This window comes from Doryrhamphus excisus, chromosome 10, assembly GCF_030265055.1.
Source record: "Doryrhamphus excisus isolate RoL2022-K1 chromosome 10, RoL_Dexc_1.0, whole genome shotgun sequence".
Taxonomy (NCBI): Eukaryota; Metazoa; Chordata; class Actinopteri; order Syngnathiformes; family Syngnathidae; genus Doryrhamphus; species Doryrhamphus excisus.
In genome coordinates this window covers 4,398,607-4,425,120 of record NC_080475.1, presented here as the reverse complement: position 1 = coordinate 4,425,120, position 26,514 = coordinate 4,398,607, and the positions used below count along the sequence as shown (strand labels likewise).

Genomic DNA, 26,514 nt, shown 5'->3' with positions numbered 1-26,514 from the left:
GAGGGTGGAGGAGCAGTGGTGGTCCAGCCGGACATGTTGCGGCCTGTTGGTTAGAAAGTCCAGTAACCAGTTGCAGACAGGAGCTGTGATGCCCAGGTCTGTGAGTTTGGCTACCAGCTTGGAGGGGATGACTGTATTGAATGCTGAACTGAAGTCTATGAAGAGCATTCTGGCATATGTGTCCTTATTGTCCAAGTGTGAGAGGACAGAGTGCAGTGCTGTGGAGACAGCCTCCTCTGTACTCCTGTTCTTACGGTAGGCAAATTGGTGGGGGTCCAGGGTGGGGGGAAGGCAGGATTTGAGATGTGCCAGGACTAGCTGCTCCAAGCACTTGGAGATGATGGGGGTGAGCGCCACTGGACGGTAGTCATTTAGGCACGTTGGGGCAGAGTGTTTTGGTATTGGCACGATGGTAGTGGTTTTAAAGCAGGTTGGGACAGTCGCCTGGGCCAAGGAAAGGTTGAATAAGTCCGTCAGGACCCCCGCCAGCTCACCAGCACATGCTCTGAGAACACGACCAGGGATGCCATCAGGTCCTGCAGCTTTGTGTCCGTTGATCTTGCGTAACACTGCTTCAACGTCAGTAGTGGAGAGTGTTAGTGGTTGGTGATCAGCTGTCCATTTTGCCTTTATTGCAGATGTGTGGTTGTCCTTCTCAAAGCGAGCGTAGAAGTTGTTGAGCTCATCTAGGAAGGATGTGTCGGAGGGAGGGGGGGAGGGGTTGGTGGGTTTATGGTCCGTGATGACTCGGATGCCTTGCCACAGGCGTCGGGGATTGGAGTTGGAGAAGTGCTCCTCAACCCTCAGCTTGTAGCAGTGCTTTGCCTGCTTGATGCCCCGTTTCAGGTTAGCCCTTGCTGTACTGTAGGCTTGTGCGTCTCCAGATCTGAAGGCGGTGTTGCGGGCCTTCAGCAGTAGACGGACATCCTTGTTCATCCAGGGCCGCTGATTGGGGTACATGGTGATCCGTTTCTCTGTGGTGACGCCGTCAATGGTGGCAGAGATATGGTCCATTACCGAGGAAGCGTAGCGCTCGATGTCAGTATGGGAGTGAGTGGTTGCTGAGGTTGCAAACATACTCCAGTCTGTGTGCTTGAACTGGTCCTGTAGCACAGAGTCTGTTCCCATAGGCCACACTTTTATTGTCTTCACTGTGGGTTTTCACACGTTTCATAGCGTGGTGAAAGCGCCCAAATGTATGCCTCTTTTTTTTTTTTTTTTTTGCCTTTTTCTATTCACATCTGTACTTAAGTTAGTCTTTCATCGCACCGCTTTCATTTCATTCCTTAATGCCTTCCCTCGGCAGGCTTTGCCTCCTCATATACTCTGGCTTGCTTTCACCGGCGCACTCTCACCAAATGACCTTCCTGTCAAGGAGATAGATCCTTCTTCTCACATTCCGAAACACACATACATACATACATACATACATACATACATTACATACATACATATAGAACTAATTAAGCATTTTTGGCCTTGTGCGACTTATACTCCAGTGCGACTTATGTATGTTTTTTTCTACCTAATTAAGCATTTTTGGCCTTGTGCGACTTATACTGCGGAGCGACTTATGTATGTTTTTTTTTTATACCTAATTATGCATTTTTGGCCTTGTGCGACTTATACTCCGGAGTGACTTATGTATGTTTTTTTTCTACCTAATTAAGCATTTTTGGCCTTGTGCGACTTATACTCCGGAGTGACTTATGTATGTTTTTTTTTTTACCTAATTATGCATTTTTGGCCTTGTGCGACTTATACTCCGGGGCGACTTATGTATGTTTTTTTCTACCTAATTATGCATTTTTGGCCTTGTGCGACTTATACTCCAGTGTGACTTATGTATGTTTTTTTCTGCTTAATTATGCATTTTTGGCCTTGTGCGACTTACACTCCAGTGCGACTTATGTATGTTTTTTTCTACCTAATTAAGCATTTTTGGCCTTGTGCGACTTATACTCCGGAGCGACTTATGTATGTTTTTTTTCTACCTAATTAAGCATTTTTGGCTTTGTGCGACTTATACTCCAGAGCGACTTATGTATGTTTTTTTCTACCTAATTATGCATTTTTGGCCTTGTGCGACTTATACTCCGGAGTGACTTATGTATGTTTTTTTTCTACCTAATTATGCATTTTTGGCCTTGTGCGACTTATACTGCGGAGCGACTTATGTATGTTTTTTCTACCTAATTATGCATTTTTGGCCTTGTGCGACTTATACTCCTGAGTGACTTATGTATGTATGAATTTGTGGTTTTCATACTTTTATATCATGAGCATGTTATACAGTTTTGATATGCTATTGAAAATAGCAATAGATAAATGCATACTGTAAATGAAATATCATTAATACGACCCAAAGTTTGTGATGGGAGTAACTTTACTAATTTAATTTGCATTATGACGTCACCAGGCGCAGAAATGTCAGCGCCCCGTATCTCCACGATATCCACCAAGCTCATCAAAATGATCCACTTTTCATACTCTTCCTCGTCTCTGACCATGATGGCAAACACGGGCATCCTTAATCATCACCTTGGCTGCTTTCTACGCTATATTAGAAGTATATTTCCTGCAGGCTTTGCCTCCTCATATACTCTGGCTTGCTTTCACCGGCGCACTCTCACCAAAATGACCTTCCTGTCAAGGAGATAGATCCTTCTTCTCACATTCCGAAACACACACACACACACACACACACATACAGAACTTTGGCACTATAGGCACACAATATTGCATTACCCTCAACTTTTCCCTGCATATTGCAAGTACCTCTCTTCTTTTTCTTTGGAGACAAAACATATTTATTGGCATGGCTGTGACAGTGGCTGAGATTAACACACACACACACACACACACACACGTGCACGATCATCTGTCTCAGTCCTGCAGTCCCATCGACGTTGGAGCAAAGACATTAAAGTTTAATGACATGCACACACACCTTAGTCCAAACCCTTCCCACGAGCCTCGCTCATGAGATCCCCTTTCAGCCACATCAAATAGTAAAGCTTTTGACCTCCGTTCGCCCCGCATGCACCTGTGCATACTGTACACACACACACACACACACACACACACACACACACATAAGTATACGTATATTCATGTGTAACATTGTCCTCTACGATACACCACGACTTCTTCCTGAATCTCAGCCCTATCTGACTGAGCCTCAAATTCCATTTCACGTCGGGTTTACTATTGATTTTATGCTCGGGCGCTATTCACCCCCCCGCCCCCACCACTACCCCCCCACACTGGCACATCCACCCCACATTCAATCTGTTTCTTTTCTCGCCTCTTATTTCATTCTCCCACTCCTGCTCACTCGCCTGTCGCTTCTTCCACTGCCCCCCCCCCTCCATCCCAACCCCCCCCCCCCTTGTCCTCTGCATCCATCTCCCTTGAGAGAATCCCAACTAAAGATATAATGATAGGGTGGTGCCTCGAAATGGTGGTAGAATTTCTAATTTCGCAATAATTTTAATTTTTTTTTTTTTGAGGAGGGGGGGGGGGTTTCTTTAATGTTGCACAAAAATCCTTGAGGTTGTGAACAAAAGATCAGAACATCACACAAGAGCTCAGTTCAAGTGATTAGCTCTGGGCATGTTGTGCTTGTGTGGTTTTTGTGCGGCACAAAAGAAGAAGAAGAAGATGAGGGGAAAAAAAAAAGACGAGCGACGATACTGCATGAAAAGTAAGCATACGCGCATTCAAAGCAGTTGCGAGGCCCGGGAAATTTTTTTTTTTTAATGTATATGTTGGAACTTCTTTTGTGTTGCACAGCCGCTTCATTTATTTATACATCTGTGACAACTATGGATGTTAAAAAAAACAGCATGTGCGTGTTTTTATGTTTACACGTGTACGTAACACGACGCTACGTAGGAGTTCTGTTCCTAGACTCTGATTTAAGTCACTTTTTGGTGACTTTAAATGAACTCGAAAAACACAACATATACTAAATAAGCCCTAATAATAAGAATTAAATACAATAAAAGCCAAAGCCCTGATAGTCTTTCCAGTTCACGACTTACGTATGTTTTTTTTCTACCTAATTAGGCATTTTTGGCCTCATGCGACTTATACTCCGGAGTGACTTATGTATGTTTTTTTTCTACCTAATTATGCATTTTTGGCCTTGTGCGACTTATACTGCAGAGCGACTTATGTATGTTTTTTTTCTACCTAATTATGCATTTTTGGCCTTGTGCGACTTATGTATGTTTTTTTCTCCCTAATTATGCATTTTTGGCCTTGTGCGACTTATACTCCGGAGCAACTTATGTATGTTTTTTTTCTACCTAATTATGCATTTTTGGCCTTGTGCGACTTATACTCCGGAGCGACTTATGTATGTTTTTTTCTACCTAATTATGCATTTTTGGCCTTGTGCGATTTATACTCCTTTTGGCCTTGTGCGACTTATACTCCGGAACAACTTATGTATGTTTTTTTTCTACTTAATTATGCATTTTTGGCCTTGTGCGACTTATACTCCGGAGCGACTTATGTATGTTTTTTTCTACCGAATTATGCATTTTTGGCCTTGTGCGACTTATACGCTGGAGCGACTTATGTATGTTTTTTTTTCTACCTAATTATGCATTTTTGGTCTTGTGCGACTTATGTATGTTTTTTTTTGCCTAATTATGCATTTTTGGCCTTGTGCAACTTATACTCCAGTACGACTTATGTATGTTTTTTTTTACCTAATTATGCATTTTTGGCCTTGTGCAACTTATACTCCTGAGTGACTTATGTATTTTTTTTTCTAACTAATTATGCATTTTTGGCCTTGTGCGACTTATACTTCTGAGCGACTTATGTATGTTTTTCTTCTGCCTAAATATGTATTTTTGGCCTTATGCGACGTATACTCCGGAGCGACTTATGTATGTTTTTTTCTACCTAATTATGCATTTTTGGCCTTGTGCGACTTATACTCCAGTGCAACTTATGTATGTTTATGCATTTTTGGCCTTGTGCGACTTATACTCCGGAGCGACTTATAGTCCAGAAAATACAGTCAATTTGTGGTTTTCATACTTTCATATCATGAGCATGTTATACAGTTTTGATATGACTATTGAAAATAGTAATAGATAAATGCATACTGTAAATGAAATATCATTAATATGACCCAAAGTTTGTGATGGGAGTAACTTCACTAATTTAATTTGCATTATGATGTCACCAGGCGCAGAAATGTTCAGCGCCCCGTATCTCCACGATACCCAACAAGCTCATCAAAATGATCCACTTTTCATACTCTTCCTCGTCTCTGACCATCATGGCAAACACGGGCATCCTTAATCATCACCTTGGCTGCTTTCTACGCTATATTAGAAGTATATTTCCTGCAGAGCATTCTCCAAAACACTCCACTGTTTCCACCAAGTAGTCAGCTGACGTTGCTATTCCAGTCGTCTTGTCCAAATGTGTATTAAAGCATTTTGAAAACAACTTGACCCCCTGGAGGTAGGAAGATTTAAAAGTTTTTAAAAATATCCGCGCAGACAGCCTGAAGGTCGTACTGTATTCCTGAAAAATGAGATACCTGTAAGGCAACTCTAGTGCCAGTCTAAATTATCCACATTAGGTGGGCCTAAAAACATGCCCGCCCGCACACACACACACACACACACACACGCACACACGCACACACGCAAACACAAATATACATAGAGACACTTAACAAAGTCATCAAGTATGCAGTGAAGTGGACTGGTGCCAAAACAAGCCGCTGGGCTTTGAGGTCTTGCTTCCACGCTGGAGCCCATTTTAACTAGCAGACTGACGCATCGTTAATAATTAACACACAGTCAGACTCGGGGAAAAATAACGCGGTGCTGCAAATATGGCAGAGAGCAGAGGAACACGACACACCAACAAAGTCATTTCCAAGGTCTTGCCACATTCCCATTTCACCTCCGTCGGCACCTGTTGCCTCAGTCTGTCTACAAAGAGGTGGTTTTACCATTTAATGGTTACGCTACAACGCCACAGTCGAGACAAGGTTTATCTTTCTTTTTTTTGCCTTTTTATTGATGTTTTGTGCCATTATTTGTCCGCCCAGTTAAAACAGTTAAATCGGAATGCTGGTTAGACGGGCGTGTTACAACCCAGCTAACCGGAGATGGACATGAATATGCCCCTACTCATTTGTACAGGGATAAAACGGGAGGTGATTGCACAGTACGTCCCTGACATCTCAAAGGAGGAGTCGTGATGCTAATTCATGTAGCGGAATCATCTCACAAATGTTGCACAACTACAGAATACAGTACATGAGGGGTCAGTTTAAGTATGGTGAGAAAAAGAAAATAAACATCGATTTATAAAATCTAAAAAAATATACATAAAATATAATATAAAAATATAAAAACATTTATAAAATATATATAACATAATTTGATATCTTTTATTGATTTTTATATATTTGTTAGTGATTTTTTTACAAAAAATATCTGACAAATTTCATGTAATAGGGAAAAAGCAGGCTAATACTAGTAATAATCAGAAGAAGAATGATGATAATTAACAATATAATAATGATTATTATGTATTTGATCACCATCCAGTGAATTTGATATTTTTTATTGATTTTTGTTTATTGTTTTTACAAAATAAAATATCTGACAAATTTCATATAATAGGGCAAAAGCAGGCTAATACTAGTAATAATCAGAAGAAGAAGAATGATAATAATTAATATAATAATGATTATTATGTAATTGATCACTGTCCAGTGAATTTGATATTTTTCTTATTGATTTTTGTTTATTTTTTTATTGATTTTTATTTTTTACAAAAAATATCTGACAAATTTCATATAATAGGGCAAACGCAGGCTAATACTAGTAATAATCAGAAGAAGAATGAAGATAATTAATAATATAATAATGATTATGTAATTGATCACTGTCCAGTGAATTTGATATTTTTTATTGATTTTTGTTTATTTTTAATTGATTTTTGTTTATTTTTTTATTGATTTTTGTTTATTTTTTTATTGATTTTTTTACAAAAAAATATCTGACAAATTTAATATAATGCGGCAAAAGCAGGCTAATACTAGTAATAATCAGAAGAAGAATGAAGATAATTAATAATATAATAATGATTATGTAATTGATCACTGTCCAGTGAATTTGATATTTTTTATTGATTTTTGTTTATTTTTAATTGATTTTTGTTTATTTTTTTATTGATTTTTGTTTATTTTTTTATTGATTTTTTTACAAAAAAATATCTGACAAATTTAATATAATGCGGCAAAAGCAGGCTAATACTAGTAATAATCAGAAGAAGAATGATGATAATTAATAATATAATAATGATTATTATGTAATTGATCACTGTCCAGTGAATTTTATATTTTTAATTGATTTTTGATTTTTTTTATTGATTTTTGTTTATTTTCTATTGACTTTTTTTTTTTTTACAAAAAAATATCTGACAAATGTCATATAATAATATAAATGTCTACTACATTCATATTCATATCCTGTGCATCTCCAGGGGTCCTCAGAACCCAGTGACACCCCAGATCACTACCCCAGTGAGCTGTTACTGTATGTTGATTCATGAAGCCATCCTTTACTCCCTGCTGTAATTTATGGTTGGCGGACACGACATCCTGCATGGCAACTGGTGTCTTACCTTCTTAGCTTTAGTCAGGTGCAATCTGGCCGCCTCTTTTAGCGCCGTCCTCTCCTCTTCTTCTTCCTGGCTCACTGCTCGTACCTCCTTTTCTTCCTGCTCCTTGGCCCGCTCGAGCTGAAGGTAGCACACCCAGCCAGAAAGATACCACACCTGGGAGACAAAAAGAAGGGCAAGTTTTTTTCATGCGGTCCAAAGATACGCATTTGAGATTCCTTCTTAAGGCAATCGTGCACTAACTAACTAATGGGTGCTTTTTATATGCGACACTAATACGCTAAGGTACTACAGGTACAGTGATACTTAAAAACACCTGCATTGCTCCAGTACTTTCTCTTTTCTACCTGGTTGACATATAAAGTCCTGCAAACAATTCGAAAAAGTGCGACCCGAGTTCGATTCCACCCTCGGCCATCTTTGTGTGGAGTTTGCATGTTATCCGAGTACTCCGGTTTCCTCCCGCATTCCAAAAACATGCTAGGTTAATTAGCGACTCCAAATTGTCCATAGGTATGAATGTGAGTGTGAATGGTTGTTTGTCTATATGTGCCCTGTGATTGGCTGCATGGCCACCAGTCCAGGGTGTACCCCGCCTCTCGCCCGAAGACAGCTGGGATAGGCTCCAGCACCCCCCACGACCCATCGAGAGGATAACCGGTAGAAAATGAATGAAACTGACTTTTGGGGGCTGCACGGCGGATGAGCGGTTAGCACGCAGGCCTCACAGCGAGGAGACCCGAGTTCAATCCCACCCTCGGCCATCTCTGTGTGGAGGTTGCATGTTCTCCCCGTGCGTGTGTGGGTTTTCTCCGGGTACTCCGGTTTCCTCCCACATTCCAAAAACATGCTAGGTTAATTAGCGACTCCAAATTGTCCATAGGTATGAATGTGAGTGTGAATGGTTGTTTGTCTATATATGTGCCCTGTGATTGGCTGGCCACCAGTCCAGGGTGTACCCCAAAGACAACTGGGATAGGCTCCAGCACTCCCCGCAACCCTCGTGAGGATAAGCGGTAGAAAATGAATGAATAAAAGACTGATTTGAGTGATGGACAGTTTACCTTACTAATATTACTTTCCTCTCTTCTGATGTACTACAGTATAACAGCGTTAAAAGAGGTAGCTTCATGCTAATTACAGCTGCACAACAAACCCTGTGAGGGCATTAAAAAACGGTATGCAGCACCACAACTCTTGAAGTATCCAAGGAAAGTCATGAGGTGTTGACTGTGCAAATATACAGAGAATAAAAAGAGAGGCATTCACTGTAGACTCCTCACAGACGCACAGGGACGATCTTATTATTGGGCAATATTTGCACAGATTCCATATAACAATGCAGCGTTGTATTAAAACGTACGATTACTGCATGCAGAATTAGTCGAGATAAGACGAGACATGCAATTTCCCGAAACAACAACCCCTGCTTTTGCCGCAACGGCTGTACTTTTCAATTAAAACGTTCCTGGGTGCGCTGAGATGTCTTCGTTATAAAAAACACAACCTCATCATCACATCAAACTACAAACTACAAACTACCCCCCCCCCTCCCAAACCCCACTCTGATTGCATCTACAATGAAAAAAGCATCCACGCTGTGCCGTGTCGATTTACCGAGATGTGAATAAAATCACTTACGTCTAGCATTTCTGACGATTTAGTTACAGAACGTTATACGACTCTATAATACCCGCTTGTACTCAAGAGGTAAATCACAGGCAATTAACTCTAAATGCCGTCTGTTAAAAAAAAAAAAGCAAATGAAGGATTCGACTACTGGCGCCCGTATTATCACAATTGTTATTACAATAATAAGCATCAAATGAGTACGGCGTATATTTAACAAGCTTGGCGCTGGTTCAACCTTCACAGTAGTTCAAAGATTCTACCCAAGTGATGAGAAGCAATTAGGCGTCGAATCTCACCCAAGGTCACTTTGACAATAAAACTTCTGCACAAAACTGAGAATCAAACGAGCAATCTTGCAGTCGCTAGGAAGTCGGTTCACCTCAATTAAGGAATGACATACAATACAAGGACAGTGACATATATGTACAATAGAATTACTGAGAAAATACGGAGTAGTTTCGAAAAACTAATCTAGAGACATCACAGAGGACATATTGCCATAATATTTCATGTACTACCACCATCTGTGTACATCTGATACTTTACTGATTTCAGTTGGTATGCCTTTCTGTACTATGCATAGATACTGTATGAGATATATGGTACATCTCATATAAGTCGCACAAGGCCAAAAATGCATAATTAGGTAAAAAAAAAACATACATAAGTCGCTCCGGAGTATAAGTCGCACAAGGCCAAAAATGCATAATTAGGTAAAAAAAAAACATACATAAGTCGCTCCGGAGTATAAGTCGCACAAGGCCAAAAATGCATAATTAGGTAGAAAAAAACCATACATAAGTCGCTCCGGAGTATAAGTCACACAAGGTCAAAAATGCATAATTAGGTCGAAAAAACCATAACTAAGTCTCTCCGGAGTGTAAGTCGCACAAGGCCAAAATGCATAATTAGGTAGAAAAAAAACATACATAAGTCGCTCCGGAGTATAAGTCGCACAAGACCAAAAATGCATAATTAGGTAGAAAAAACATACATAAGTCGCACAAGGCTAAAAATGCATAATTAGGTAGAAAAAAAACATACATAAGTCGCACAAGGCTAAAAATGCATAATTAGGTGGAAAAAAACATACATAAGTCGCTCCGAAGTATAAGTCAGACAAGGCCAAAAATACATAATTAGGTGGAAAAAACATACATAAGTCGCTTCGGAGTATAAGTCACACAAGGCCAAAAATGCATAATTAGGTAGAAAAAAACATACATAAGTCGCTCCGGAGTATAAGTCGCACAAGGCCAAAAATGCATAATTAGGTAGAAAAAAACATACATAAGTCGCACCAGAGTATAAGTCGCACAAGGCCAAAAATGCATAATTAAGTAGAAAAAAAACATACATAAGTCGCTCCGGAGTATAAGTCGTACAAGGCCAAAAATGCATAATTAGGTAGAAAAAAAACATACATAAGTCTCTCCGGAGTATAAGTCGCACAAGGCCAAAAATGAATAATTAGGTAGAAAAAAACATACATAAGTCGCTCTGGAGTATAAGTCGCACAAGGCCAAAAATACATAATTAGGTAGAAAAAAACATACATAAGTCACACAAAGCCAAAAATGCATAATTAGGTGGAAAAAAACATACATAAGTTGCTCCGGAGTATAAGTCGCACAAGGCCAAAAATGCATAATTAGGTAGAAAAAAAACATACATAAGTCGCTCCGGAGTATAAGTCACACAAGGCCAAAAATGCATAATTAGGTAGAAAAAAAAACATACATAAGTCGCACAAGGCCAAAAATGCACAATTAGGGAGAAAAAAAAACATACATAAGTTGCACCGCAGTATAAGTCGCACAAGGCCAAAAATACATAATTAGGTAGAAAAAAAACCATACATAAGTCGCTCCGGAGTTACACATAAATACACTAGATCCACTACACTTTGTTGCACTTGGGCAAAATCCTGGGAAGCTGACACAATGCGGTGAATAGATAATAATATGTACATCCCTGCACTGTGTCGTGACACCATCATTCCTATGGGAAAATGGGATTATATCTGGAGTAACTGTGTGATTACCACTCAAAGTCGGTATCAGCCACAGCGATGCCTCCAGCAACGTGACAGAAGCAGCTTCCTTTTAAAAACACACATCATAAATCCCACTAAAGCCTAGTATGTAGGATCGGGATTGATGGGTTTATCATGAAGGAAACCTGTAGGAGCAAAGAATTGGCATGCCTTTTCCGGAGTGAACATACGGGATTTCTTTGTGTACATAATCACATTGGTGGCTCCTTCGCCTTTTAAACATAATCAAGTTCAACTTTCAGTGAACTTTGAGATGCCTCCTCATGTGAGGCCCACCCACCCACCTCGCCTCGAACATCACAACACAAATATTGGCGTGATTCATTATTCATGAAGGGCACAGTGCGCGGTCCCCACGACCACTTTGCTAGCAAACACATCAAGGCGCACCGTGGTGAATTCTGAATTGCCGATAAACATGCCGAGTGGGAGGCTACCCGCTTGCAGACACACTCGCCACAAAATCGGCGGTGCGGAATATATGTGGTTTGCATTGCTCTCTTGATTGCGCCACACAAGCAGGATTTCCTTTTGTTGTAAAAGAAACGCTTGTGTTGTACGGCAGACACTTAAAAAGGTCAAACATGATCTGTTACGGAATGCAAGTGGACTTAGGGCTGCACGGTTAGTGAGTGGTTAGTGCACAGGCCACACAGCTCGGAGACCCGAGTTCAATTCCACGCTCGGCCATCTCTGTTTGGAGTTTGCATGTTCTCCCCGTGCATGCGTGGGTTTTCTCCAGGTACTAAACATGCTAGGTTAATTAGCGACTCCAAATTGTCCATAGGTATGAATGTGAGTGTGAATGGTTGTTTGTCTATATGTGCCCTGTGATTGGCTGTCCAGGGTGTAGCCCACCTCTCGCCCGAAGAAGGACTGGGATAGGCTCCAGCAACACCCAAGACAGCTGGGATAGGCTCCAGCAACACCCAAGACAGCTGGGATAGGCTCCAGCAACACCCAAGACAGCTGGGATAGGCTCCAGCAACACCCCCAAGACAGCTGGGATAGGCTCCAGCAACCCCCCCAAGACAGCTGGGATAGGCCCCAGCAACCCCCCCCAAGACAGCTGGGATAGGCTCCAGCAACCCCCCCAAGACAGCTGGGATAGGCTCCAGCAACACCCGAGACAGCTGGGATAGGCTCCAGCAACACCCGAGACAGCTGGGATAGGCTCCAGCAACCCCCCGAGACAGCTGGGATAGGCTCCGGCAACCCCCCGAGACAGCTGGGATAGGCTCCGGCAACCCCCCAAGACAGCTGGGATAGGCTCCGGCAACCCCCCAAGACAGCTGGGATGGGTTCCGGCAACCCCCCAAGACAGCTGGGATGGGTTCCGGCAACCCCCCAAGACAGCTGGGATGGGCTCCGGCAACCCCCCAAGACAGCTGGGATGGGTTCCGGCAACCCCCCAAGACAGCTGGGATGGGCTCCGGCAACCCCCCAAGACAGCTGGGATGGGCTCCGGCAACCCCCCAAGACAGCTGGGATTGGCTCCGGCAACCCCCCAAGACAGCTGGGATTGGCTCCAGCAACCCCCCCCCCAAGACAGCTGGGATAGGCTCCAGCAACCCCCCCCCCCAAGACAGCTGGGATAGGCTCCAGCAACCCCCCCCCCCAAGACAGCTGGGATAGGCTCCAGCAACCCCCAAATATCGCTCCCTCACCAAAATTAATTCATTGAAAATGTTTGCTGTTTCATAGGTGACTATGGCCTATTATTAACTTCATGCAGTGTTAAGGTAATGTAATGTAAGGTAATGTCTCAATGTTGTGTGTGAGCAGAATACTCCATATCAGTTTTGTATTTCCTGTGTGCCACAGGTTGGTGCACCTTATGTATGACATGTGCATTGTTCTCAAATCGGAAAAAGGACGGCTCGCATCCTCCGGGTTGGGAGCAAGGTTTGGGGAAGGTCGTAGCGTGAGGTCGACACACGACTCGGCGAAGAGTCTGCAGTAATACCGTGTCTCTGTACCTCTGTAGAGAGATGATTTGGAACGCAAAGCTCTCAATTGACCAGTCAGTCAGTCTATGTTACGATAAGATAAGCCTTGCCTATGTTACCACACTCACCTATGATCAGGAGCTTTGGGGCATGACGGAAAGAACGAGATTGCGGATACAAGCGGAAATGAGTTTCCTGTGTAGGATGGATGGACTCACGAATATAAAATAAGAGATAGGGAGAGGAGACTCTAAATTGTTGGTAGCCTTATGCTAAAAGAAAAAGCCACAAGAATTACTGAAATGCCTACGAACTGACAAAAGTCATATGGAAAAAAAACATGGAAACCAGTCATTGTTTTTGAATTATGGTTTGAGAAAACTTCCTTTCCTTAATGAAACTGGCCAAGACAAAGACGGTACCCTTAATCTAATATTTAGCTCCATAATCTTTTGAAGCCACAACTGCAAATCAAGCTCTTCCCGTAACTCTCAATGAGACAGCCCCACCTGTCGACAGGTCTGCCCATGAGCAAACCACTCCAGCTCTCTCGGGTTTGATGAATGCCTTCCCCTGACTGTATGTTTCATCTCTTTCCATAGATGTCCAATTGGCTTTAAATCAGGGCTCAGGAGGCCACTTTAGAATAGTCTGTTGTTTGGCTCGCAGCCATTTTTGAGTGCATCTGAGACCCAGCTTTCTAAGACCGGGGGAAGATATTTGGCACCGGAAAGCCTTTAGTAGTCTTTAGATTTGTCTCCCATAATGTTTGTAGTTGACCAATATATATTATTATATTTGCGAGATTTAAATTATTACAAGTTGCGAGACCGAGACTCTATCAAGCTACGACACCTCAATATCAACTGGGAAGACTATCACTAACAATGACGTCAAAGTCGGAATACTTCACCACCACTTCCGTTGGGTTGGACATGTCGTCAGGATAGGCTCCACATACCTAGAATCATCTTCTTACTACGGGGACTAGACCTTGTGAAGCCCCCAAAAAGACCAACTGAAGCGCTACCTAATACCGATCCATGGCAACCTCGGAACCGGGGAGGAATCTGCGAAAAACAGACCAGTTTGGCAAAGAACTGTTCGGGAAGGGATTCGTGCTAGGGAATAGGGAATAGTCAATGGGGCATGCCCAGTAAAACGTAAAAAAAAACCATAAACATCAACACCACGTGATACCGACTTCCGAGTTTTTCTTTCACTTGTTGGAATAACTTAAATAAAACTAAAGTTAAGTAAAATAAAATCAGCCTACTGATGGTCTTCTGTGAAAAATGTCCACAAGTAAAAGTCCCACCCAAGAAAGCTGTCTAATTAATAACTCCACAGACACTTTTCTAATCTTCATTCGACACACAACCCGTCCGTCAATCAAACCGCTTGTCATAAAGGCCGTCTTCGCTCCCGAAGGAGAACAATTGCGTCACAAAGCAACTTTTGAACAATTTATAAGGAACTAGAAGGGCTGTTTGTGCTGCCTTTAAGAGCGTGTCGGCTCCAAGTTTCTGATAAGCACAAGCGGAAAAGCGAAGCGGGCAAATGAGAGAACTTATCTACCGGACTTAAAACCTTAAGTGAGGCCAGAAAAAAATAGAGAGGCTGTATTCATTAGACAGAAAAAAATACTGTATAGCAGGGGTCTCAAACATGTGGCCCGCAGGACACTAGTTTGAGGCCCCCGCCTTGATATGAAAGTTTAATGTTGTCGTTTGATATGGATGCTGTATGGTATCATGTACCCAGAAAAAATTATTGCGTTTGATTAATGTTCATGTTAAAGGTTAAATAACTGTTAATCGTTATCCTCCCTATCCGTGTGGAAGTGGTAAGTTTTTGGCTATTTAAGTTTAAAGGAAATAACTTGAAGGCTACCATTTAGGTCGCTGGCTCTCTAGTTTGCGAGTTAGCATGTGTCACAAGACCCTGCGGTTGCGCAATATGTTGTAAATCAGGGGTCTCAAACATGCGAAAATGTGGCCCGCAGGACACTAGTTTGAGGCCCCCGCCTTGATATGAAAGTTTAATGTTAGTGCGGCCCGCGCAAGTTTGATATGGATGCTGTATGGTATCATGTACCCAGAAAAAATTATTACGTTTGATTAATGTTCACTTTAAAAGGTTAAATAACTGTTAATAGTTATCCTCCCTATCCGTGTGGAAGTGGTAAGTTTTTGGCTACTTAAGTTTAAAGGAAATAACTTGAAGGCTACCGTTTAGGTCGCTAGCTCTCTAGTTTGCGAGTTAGCATGTGTCTCAAGACCCTGCAGTTGCGCAATATGTTGTAAATAAAAAGAGTATAAATGTGACTATAGTCGTGTTTTGTCATGTCTACAGGGCTCTAATAATGCTTTGTTCATTTTAATGTGAAAAAAATAATTTGTCTACCCACCAACTATATGTGGTTTCTTAAGTTTTTGTTATTTGCCCTTTTATTTGCCCAGACCCTAGCTCCAGTGGCCCCCAGGTAAATTGAGTTTGAGACCCCTGCTGTATAGCGTCTGCAGTGCAAACTCTTGACTAAACATTCCCTGCCATTAAAACATATTGGAGTGTGTGCATTTGCAATTGGCTGAATGCCCACTCGCAGGAAGTGTCACAGCTAAGAGACTTTAAAAGTTCAGCCCCCTGATGATTGCTCTCAATCTGTCAGCTAAGTGTGTGTGTGTGTGTGTGTGTGTAGTACGTGTGTGTGTGTGTGTGTGTGTGTAGGGGGGGGGAGCTGAGCCTGAGGGGAACTGTGGGAGAAACACTCTTGTGCTCTTTTGACACTCAGTGGCACACCTTCGCTTTCTGCCCCTGCTCACAGTGGGAATTTCGAGTGCCGTGGGACTACAGAGGTCCCGCTAGAGCACATACAAATACCGCCATTCACGACGCTTCACTAAGGAGGCTTTTGACTCGTAAAACTACAGTAAGCGATCGTCACAGTGCCTGGATGTTGTACTATTGGAAGTAGTGGCTAGTGTACAAGACGACTGTATTTTTAAAAGGGTTAATTAATCACATTTTGAAGCAATTGAGGCAGAATGGAGAGGGATACTCGGCTGGAATTGGAATATTTGGGTCCATGTATATAAGGAAATGAGAGGGAATGACACAAGTACTGTGGATCTAACGTTATGAAACTACATTTCCCATATAATAGCCATTTTTCTTCTTCATTCCAAAACATCAAACCTGCCATCGATTTGGCAAGGATCTTGATGTTTCACCATGTAATCCTGTTCTCCAAAGATCTCTAGTCAATTGCTTCTACAACTGACGGGAACAGAAGTCGATACCAACAGCCGACCTGTGAAGTGAACAGCAATTTGGATTCCGCTGCAAAACACAAGCGGATAAACTTCTGAGATCCTCGCCGCCTCGGCCGAAGGTTTGGAGTTAATGTTTGTTCTGTGGGCGGTTTTGTCTGTCTACTTCTCTCCTCTCCTCGCTGCTAACTGGACGAGCCAAAAAAAAAAAATGAGTCGAAGCAGAGCGTGGAGCGTGAAACAAGTTGGAATCCCAATCTCAGTTTGATCTATTGGAACTCACAAAATACACACTTTTTGTTCTTTGACTTCGCCTACCTGAAACTCTTGTTGCTTTGCACCAAAGGTACAGGAATGATATTCCAAACTAGAGTTAGACAGGTCAATTATTAAGTATGAAGATCCAAGATAAAGTTAAACTAATGATAGGGTGGGCGAAGGTAGCAAAGCCTTTGAGGCTCTTTTGTGATTAAGGGCTATATACCGTATTTTCCGGACTACAAGTCACACAAGGCCAAAAATGCATAATTAGGTAGGAAAAAAAAACATACATAAGTCACACTTGAGTATAAGTCGCACAAGACCAAAAATGCATAATTAGGTAGAAAAAAAACATACATAAGTCGCTCCGGAGTATAAGTCGCACAAGGCCAAAAATGCATAATTAGATAGAAAAAAAACATACATAAGTCGCTCCGGAGTATAAGTCGCACAAGGGCAAAAATGCATAATTAGGTGGAAAAAAACATACATAAGTCGTTCCGGAGTATAAGTCGCACAAGGCCAAAAATGCATAACTAGATAGAAAAAAACATACATAAGTCGCTCCGGAGTATAAGTCGCACAGGGCCAAAAATGCATAATTAGGTAGAAAACAACATACATAAGTCGCTCCGGAGTATAAGTCGCACAGGGCCAAAAATGCATAATTAGGTCGAAAAAAACATACATAAGTTGCACCCGAGTATAAGTCACACAAGGCCAAAAATGCATAATTATGTAGAAAAAAACATACATAAGTCGCACCCGAGTATAAGTCACACAAGGCCAAAAATGCATAATTAGGTAGAAAAAAACATACATAAGTCACACAAGGCCAAAAATGCATAATTAGGTAGAAAAAAAACATACATAAGTCGCACAAGGCCAAAAATGCATAATTAGGAAAAAAAACAACATACATAAGTCACACAAGGCCAAAAATGCATAATTAGGTAGAAAAAAACATACATAAGTCGCACTGGAGTATAAGTCGTACAAGGCCAAAAATGCATAATTGGGTAGAAAAAACCATACATAAGTTGCACAAGGCCAAAAAATGCATAATTAGGTAGAAAAAAGCGTACATAAGACGCTCCGGAGTATAAGTTGCACAAGGCCAAAAATGCATAATTAGGTAGAAAAAAAACATACATAAGTCGCACTGGAGTATAAGTCGTACAAGGCCAAAAATGCATAATTGGGTAGAAAAAACCATACATAAGTTGCACAAGGCCAAAAAATGCATAATTAGGTAGAAAAAAGCGTACATAAGACGCTCCGGAGTATAAGTTGCACAAGGCCAAAAATGCATAATTAGGTAGAAAAAAAACATACATAAGTTGCACTGGAGTATAAGTTGCATTTTTGCGGGTAATTTATTTTCCAAACTACTTGACCAAAACAGACACAAAATACGGTAAATAAACTTGACTTGACAAAGCAAGTTTGGTTGAGATGTCCTCCCTACTAAAGTATATTAAATCAGAAACTGGATAAATATTTAGTATCTGCAATTGGATTGGTAAGTATAAAAGACATTCCTGAGTGAAATGACTTATTGGATTTTCGGTCAGTTTTTTGATCGCTTACCTGAACAACCTCATCGTCCTCTTCCAGGAGACCCTCCAGTACTTCCACTGCCATCTAACAAGCACAGACAACAGAGGAGATGAGATGCAATTAAATGGAATGAACACTGGGGAAAAAAACAAAAAAACAACAAACATTCAGAAAATAGTCCCTCCAGTGGAAAAACACAAACACAGCCTAGTGAATCTCCCAAGGAGTGGAATCAATCAGAGTGATCCAAATATCTGATAAGCTTCTGGCCAGACCGGCCTTGCATATACACGACGCTGTCGACACAAAGACGACAACAAACCCGGCCATCGACAGACACACTCAGCAGTGCTTATCGCGCAGTCAATAGGCACTTTAGCTGCTCTGCCCGATAGCCTTTTTAATCTATTTAATGACATTTCCAGTCAATCTAGTGTTTGTTTCCGCCCGCTCGCCACCAAACTCTCTGATAAATCCAAACCGCTTGTGAGTATTTCTCTAAATCGCTCACAGTGGCGCCCCCACTGAAAGGAATCAAATGTTGGCTGACCTTTAGATCAGGGGTCTCAAACATGCGGCCCGCGGGCCAAATGTGGCCCGCAGGACACTAGTTTGAGGCCCCCGCCTTGATATGATTAATGTTAGTGCGGCACGCGCAAGTTTGATATGGATGCTGTATGGTATCATGTACCCAGAAAAAATTATTACGTTTGATTAATGTTCATGTTAAAGGTTAAATAACTGTTAACAGTTATCCTCCCTATCCGTGTGGAAGTGGTAAGTTTTTGGCTATTTAAGTTTAAAGGAAATAACTTGAAGGCTACCGTTTAAGTCGCTAGCTCTCTAGTTTGCGAGTTAGCATGTGTCTCAAGACCCTGCAGTTGCGCAATATGTTGTAAATAAAAAGAGTATAAATGTGACTATAGTCGTGTTTTGTCATGTCTACATGGCTCTAATAATGCTTTGTTCATTTTAATCTGAAAAAAATAATTTGTCTAAGCACCAACTATATGTGGTTTCTTAAGTTTTAATTATTTGCCGTTTTATTATTATTATATTTATTTATTACTGTTTGATTTTCTTTATTCTTGATTTGTTTGTTTATTTTTTCCATCTTATTTTGTGTATAAAAATAAAAAGTAAGATATTTAAATTTTTTTGTTTTTAATAAATGCGTTTTTTGTTTGTTTTTTTTTGGAAAACCTGATGTGGCCCAGTCTCACCCAGACCCCTAGCTCCAGTGGCCCCCCAAGTAAATTAAGTTTGAGACCCCTGCTTTAGATGCACAGCGTCACTGTTTGGGACAGTTGCTGTGGGAAGGTTCTATTACGGAAAACAGACCTTAACTCAGGTCGGCCATGTTTGTTTTGCTCTCTCTCTTTTCCTGTGGTTGCCTTTGTGTGTGTGTATGTGTGTGTGTGTATGTGTGTGTGTGTGTCAGAGGCCCCAAGTGATGATTTATTGATTTCGGTCAAGTTCAGGTTGGAGGCGACTGTTAGCCAATCACCCGTGGTGAAGGGCAAGAAAAAGAGGTACGCACACTGTATACACACACAACGAAGGTGTGAGTACAATTCCTGCTTGTTAGGGCATTCCTTTTTGTTGGAGAGCTTCCTAATTCCCATCGCTGCTTTCTCCTTTTATTATTAAGAGTGCCGCTCCAGAGGCAATAAGGTGTGCTGCAAGGAAGAGGCGCGTTAATTGACAATATCTCGTTAAGAACATGCAAATGCGCACTCCAGTTGAGTGATCGCCGTACTAATCACAGGGCGAAAAAATTGTTTTTTTTTATTAATTGGAGCCTGATTAAAAATAAAATACCCAAACAAAAACACAACAAATGATGGACGGATTCAACCCTCCGGAAATATATGCTCGAGTCGACTGTCGTCGTATCGCAGTGTTGTGACACGCAGTCATTTTGAAGCGTCGCGGTATAATAAATGGCGAGCGCCGTCAAGAGCGCGAAGCAGAAGATAGAAAGAGGCGGTTTTAGAAGAACAAAAATAGAAGAAGAGATACGATAAGTGAGCGGCGATAACCGTTCCGTCATCGCCAAGTGCCGGCCGGGCTTCCTAACTACACCGGTCAACCCCACGGGCTTGTGATTAAAGATTCAGATCTTCTTAAGCGCCTTCACATTCCGAAACAACAACAACAACAACAACAACAAGGAAAAAGATGAATATATCCCGCGCCTGGAACGGCCGCTCGCTGCGAAAACGGGCTTGAATGGCCGCTGGTAAAGAACACCAAAGTCATCAGTGAACAGCAGTAGCACAAGGATAATAAACGCACGCTGTCCAAAGTCACTATATATATCGATATTGTCCTCTTTTTATTTCACGACCTTTATTTCCAGCTTGGCAAACACAGAGAATCACTGGTGGGGAGGAACTGATTTTTAATAGCTGTTGTGTGCAATCTGGAAGCAATTTGGTTTAACAGAACCATTTTACCGACATGCAGCAGCAGACACAGGAGAAAGACAAATCACTCCGCAAGCGAGGGCAATATAACAATATCTGGAACACACACACACACATGTACACACACACACACACATATACACACACACGGCAACGCTTAAGTGAATAAATCCCAAGGATGGCAGGTCTAACTCATTGGAAAGTACAAACTGAACTACATTTCAGAATTAATGTTCATGTTAAAGGTTAAATAACTGTTAATAGTTATCCTCCCTATCCGTGTGGAAGTGGTAAGTTTTTGGCTATTTAAGTTTAAAGAAAATAACTTGGAGGTTACCGTTTAGGTCGCTAGCTCTCTAGTTTGCGAGTTTGCATGTGTCTCAGGACCCTGCAGTTGCGCAGTATGTTGTAAATCAGGGGTCTCAAACACACGGCTCGCGGCACTAGTTTGAGGCCCCCGCCTTGATATGAAAGTTTAATGTTAGTGCGGCCTGCGCAAGTTTGATATGGATGCTGTATGGTATCATGTACCCAGAAAAAATTATTACGTTTGATTAATGTTCATGTTAAAGGTTAAATAACTGTTAATAGTTATCCTCCCTATCCGTGTGGAAGTGGTAAGTTTTTGGCTTTTTAAGTTTAAAGGAAATAACTTGGAGGCTACCGTTTAGGTCGCAAGCTCTCTAGCTTGCGAGTTAGCATGTGTCTCAAGACCCTGCAGTTGGGCAATATGTTGTAAATCAGGGGTCTCAAACACCCGGCCCGCGGGCCAAATGTGGCCCGCAGGACACTAGTTTGAGGCCCCCCCGCCTTGATATGAAAGTTCAATGTTAGTGCGGCCCCACGCAAGTTTGATATGGATGCTGTATGGTATCATGTACCCAGAAAAAATTATTATGTTTGATTAATGTTCATGTTAAAGGTTAAATAACTGTTAATAGTTATCCTCCCTATCCGTGTGGAAGTGGTAAGTTTTTGGCTATTTAAGTTTAAAGGAAATAACTTGGAGGCTACCGTTTAGGTCGCTAGCTCTCTAGATTGCGAGTTAGCATGTGTCTCAAGACCCTGCAGTTGCGCAATATGTTGTAAATAAAAAAAGTATAAATGTGACTATAGTCGTGTTTTGTCATGTCTACAGGGCTCTAATAATGCTTTGTTAAATTTAATCTGAAAAAAATAGGCGGGCAGGAAGTGACATCAGGGTTTCAAAATTGAGGTTTAATAAAAATAATATATATTTTTGTATTTTAATTTATATAAAAATATATCAATAAATATATCATATATAAATGAATATAAATATATTTATATAAAAATATATTTATTTTATTGTTTTGTTGTTTATTTGTTTTCGTCAAGTCACTTTAGCATTTTACCTTCAAATTTTATTATTTCTAAGTATTGTCTGTTTAAATGTGTTCTCTTGAGGAGCTGAGTGGTAGGCAGGCAGGAAGTGACATACTTACACGTGTTGTAAGATGCAAAAATGAAACATATATATCAAAATCTGGCCTCAAAACTTGCAGTAAGGTGAACGCAATTTAATAAAGTGTGGTATTTGGGGATAGTGGTATTTCTTTCAAGACAAACTGGCATTTTTCTGCTCTTCCATCGTACCCAAGTTACATGATTGAGGAAAAATACAGACAAAACGGTCGTAATCTGGCAAACTGCATAGGATGTCATCTGCAAAGTACAAGCACAAAATGTTTGGAGTTCGAACCGTTGGTGTCATAACACGAAAAAAAAAAAAGGATTGCCTCCAAATTGTTATCAACAAACATGGCGGGCGTATACATGCCTCTAAATGCACACATTCTAACGCAGCACAACACTGATGAAGCAGTCTGCAGCCGTGGTGACACAGACAGCCGGATGAAGACAAATGACGTGTCAGAAAGTGCGGACGGCAGACGCTGTCATTTCGCGGAGACACCTGACAGCCCGTCCGCCCGCCCGTCCTCGCCCCTCCCACCTCCACCCCCCTTGTAATAAACACAAACCTCCCGACAAGACTGAGCGCAAATTAATCAGCGGATCAGAACAGGAACTAGTTGAGCCGCTGTTAGCACGGGGGGGGGTAATCACAGAAAATGACTTCAAACACTAATGAGGATAAGGTTCAGCCACTGAACCGACAGCATTTAGCCGCAAAAAAAAAAAATCACGGTCATTAATGTAGGGAAATGGATGGGTGATTAAGCTGGCGAGTGTGCCGGGACAAAAGCGTTATGGCAAAAGCTCATCGGAGCGCCGCTTCCTTGTTATGCTCCGCTAAGCGCCGATCACCTAAAGGCAGCGGTTTGTTTTGATTGGCAATGATTTGTTAGTTTACGAGGTGAACCCTCCAAGGTCAAACAATACATTCCTGCGTGCTTTGTTCACGGAAGAAAACAAGACAAACGGAAATAATCCCTTCCGGGGTCAAGCTGTTCTAATCATAAAACGCCGTATGTTTACATGCACTAAAAAAAAAGAATTATAGTATGAACTGACTTAAAAGGAGCCTTTAAATGTTCATTAAAACACCTTAATTAGATTGTGTTTGGCTTTGGGCTGCACGGTGGTTGAGTGGTTAGCTCGCAGACCTCACAGCTAGGAGACCAGGGTTCAATTCCACCCTCAACCATCTCCGTGTGGAGTTTGCATGTTCTACCCGTGCATGCGTGGGTTTTCTCACGCCGATGGCCGAGGGTGGAATCGAACGCGGGTCTGCGCGCTAACCACTCGACCGGCGTGCAGCCTATTCCAAAAATTCCGTGCATGCGTGGGTTTAAGATTGCATTGTTTGTAAAGTGCCGCACGGTGGTCGAACTCGGGTCGCTGTGAGGTCTGCGCGCTATAACCACTCAACCACCGTGCTAACCAGTTAGCCCCAAATTTATTTCACCTAAACTTAAGGAGGCAAAAATTTACCACTTCCACATGGAACGGGAGGAGACTTTTTGTGCGAAAGTGAGTGTGAATGGTTGTTTGTCTATATGTGCCCTGTGATTGGCTGGCCACCAGTCCAGGGTGTACCCCGCCTCTCGCCTGAAGACAGCTGGGATAGGCTCCAGCACCCTCCGCAACCGTCGTGAGGATAAGCGGTAGAAATTGAATGAATATTTCTAGATGAAATGACCCCAGAATATTACTTTTCTGTCTTCTGATTCAAATAAATGAATGAATGAATCATTATTAGAGCCTTGTAGACATGATCTAACACCCCTATAGTCACCTTATCCACTCATATTGCTCAATATAGTTGATATAATTCGAGAAAATAAGCCATTTAAGACTTAAATAATATGGACAATTTGGAGTCGCCAATTAACCTAGCATGTTTTTGGAATGCATGCAATTGAACCCGGGTCTCCTTGCTGTGAGATCTGCGCGCTAACCACTTGACCGCCGTGCAGCCAAGTTGTGAATTCATTCATTCATTCATTTTCGACCGCTTTTTTCCTCACGAGGCTATTTCCTCAGCTGTCTCGGGGCGAGAGGCGGGGTACACCCTGGACTGGTGGCCATGCAGCCAATCACAGGGCACATATAGACAAACAACCATTCACACTCACATTCATACCTATGGACAATTTGGAGTCGCTAATTAACCTAGCATGTTTTTGGAATGTGGGAGGAAACCGGAATACCTGGAGAAAACCCACGTATGCAATTGAACCCGGGTCTCCTAGCTCTGAGGTCTGTGTCCTAACCACTCATCCACCGCGCAGCCAAGTTGTGAATTATGTATGATTAATATCTATTATAGATTACCCATAAACTGTTATATAGAGTCCCCTTCCAAAAGTATTGGAACGGAAATTCCGTTATTTTTGCCGTAGACTGGAAATGTTTGACTCCAAAAGAGATCAATATTTCAACTCCACACAGAGGGTGGAATTGAACTCGGGTCTCCTAGCAGTGAGGCATGCGTGCTAACCACTCAAAAAGGCACACGGTCCAAAAAAAAAGGACAGGACCCTTATCTGCAGAACCGACTTCCTTTGGACAATTTGACCTTGGAAGAGGGCAACGTTCCGCTGAATGTCATATTCTCCTTAGGTGTTCTTTTTCTTCTCATGCAGCCTAGTAGCCTCGGCCCTCTCTGCAAATACCGGCCTTCAATTATTGATACAGGACTCTGGAGGGGATAAAGACCAGCCGTGACCTTCCCACCTTCTAAGCTATTCACTGGAAAGCAAAAACGCTTGCCCCCCCCCCCCCCCCAACGGCGTCATGAAAACCAAAGAGAGGCATCGGCCAAATGTTTGAGCTCAGCACACATCTTTTTTACCTCGTATTCCTCAGCCTCCACGAGCAGCTTGGCTGTGGTGATACGCGACTCGTACGGCGGGATCTCGTTCTGTGAGGTAGAAAAAGGAAAAGAAAAGACAAAACGTCATGTCGTGTTTACACAGGCACGGTTCCCGCGCAATGTGCGATAATGGTAAGATCCAATTTCAAGGTACGGGGGGTTTCTGCGGTCACGTGTTTTGTTAATCACGAGGAACATGACAGCGGTCCGAGGTGGGGTGAAGCTGCTGTGGAAGATAAGGGACACAATGGCGGCGTTGTCAGTGGACGGATTTATCAAATCATCGGAGCTCGTTTGCTCCGTTTATATATACATATACGCAAACTCAGGTCAGTGTTGTTCTATTTTTTGATGCTTCGTCATCACGCGCCTTGGAGTGGTACCAATTCTGAAATATGTTGCACAACGTTACCTTCACTTGCCCTCTCCACGCACAACACACAAAATTACACGGCTGGTTGGAAAAATGTCTTCCATACTTTTTTTTTTAATCTCTGCTGGTGTCCTTGTTTCTGCGCTAGCGGCAAAACACGTAGTATCAATCCTGTTAATCCAAAGCAGGGGTCTCAAATATGCGGCCCGTGGGCCAAAAGTGGCCCGCAGGACACTAGTTTGAGGCCCCCGCCTTGATATGAAAGTTTAAGTTTGATATGGATGCTGTATGGTATCATGTACCCAGAAAAAATGTATTACGTTTGATTAATGTTCACGTTAAAGGTTAAATAACTGTTAATAGTTATCCTCCCTATCCGTGTGGAAGTGGTAAGTTTTTGGCTATTTAAGTTGAAAGGAAATAACTTGAAGGCTACCGTTTAGGTCGCTAGCTCTCTAGTTTGCAAGTTAGCATGTGTCTCAAGACCCTGCAGTTGCGCAGTATGTTGTAAATCAGGGGTCTCAAACATGCGGCCCGCGGGCCAAATGTGGCCCGCAGGACACTACTTTGAGGCCCTCGCCTTGATATGAAAGTTCAATGTTAGTGCGGCCCGCGCAAGTTTGATATGGATGCTGTATGGTATCATGTACCCAGAAAAAATTATTACGTTTGATTAATGTTCATGTTAAAGGTTAAATAACTGTTAATAGTTATCCTCCCTATCCGTGTGGAAGTGGTAAGTTTTTGGCTATTTAAGTTTAAAGGAAATAACCGTTTAGGTCGCTAGCTCTCTAGATTGCGAGTTAGCATGTGTCTCAAGACCCTGCAGTTGCGCAATATGCTGTAAATCAGGGGTCTCAAACATGCGGCCCGCGGGCCAAATGTGGCCCGCAGGACACTAGTTTGAGACCCCCGCATTGATATGAAAGAAACCTGATGCGGCCCAGCCTTACCCAGACCCTAGCTCCAGTGGCCCCCCCAGGTAAATTGAGTTTGAGACCCCTGGTCCAA

The 26,514-nt window shown here is 42.0% G+C and overlaps 1 protein-coding gene across 1 annotated transcript in view; it reads right to left on the bottom strand.

Annotated features, from left to right (window-relative positions):
• The window catches only part of si:dkey-12j5.1 (uncharacterized), a 41,924-nt gene that overhangs the window by 9,479 nt on the left and 5,931 nt on the right, over window positions 1-26,514 (bottom strand). The window contains exons 8-10 of the mRNA XM_058084587.1: window positions 25,110-25,178; window positions 18,432-18,485; window positions 7,675-7,827 (exon numbers count right to left, since the gene is read on the bottom strand). Of these exons, the coding sequence (XP_057940570.1) occupies window positions 7,675-7,827; window positions 18,432-18,485; window positions 25,110-25,178 (276 nt within the window). The remainder of the gene's footprint in view (window positions 1-7,674; window positions 7,828-18,431; window positions 18,486-25,109; window positions 25,179-26,514) is intronic.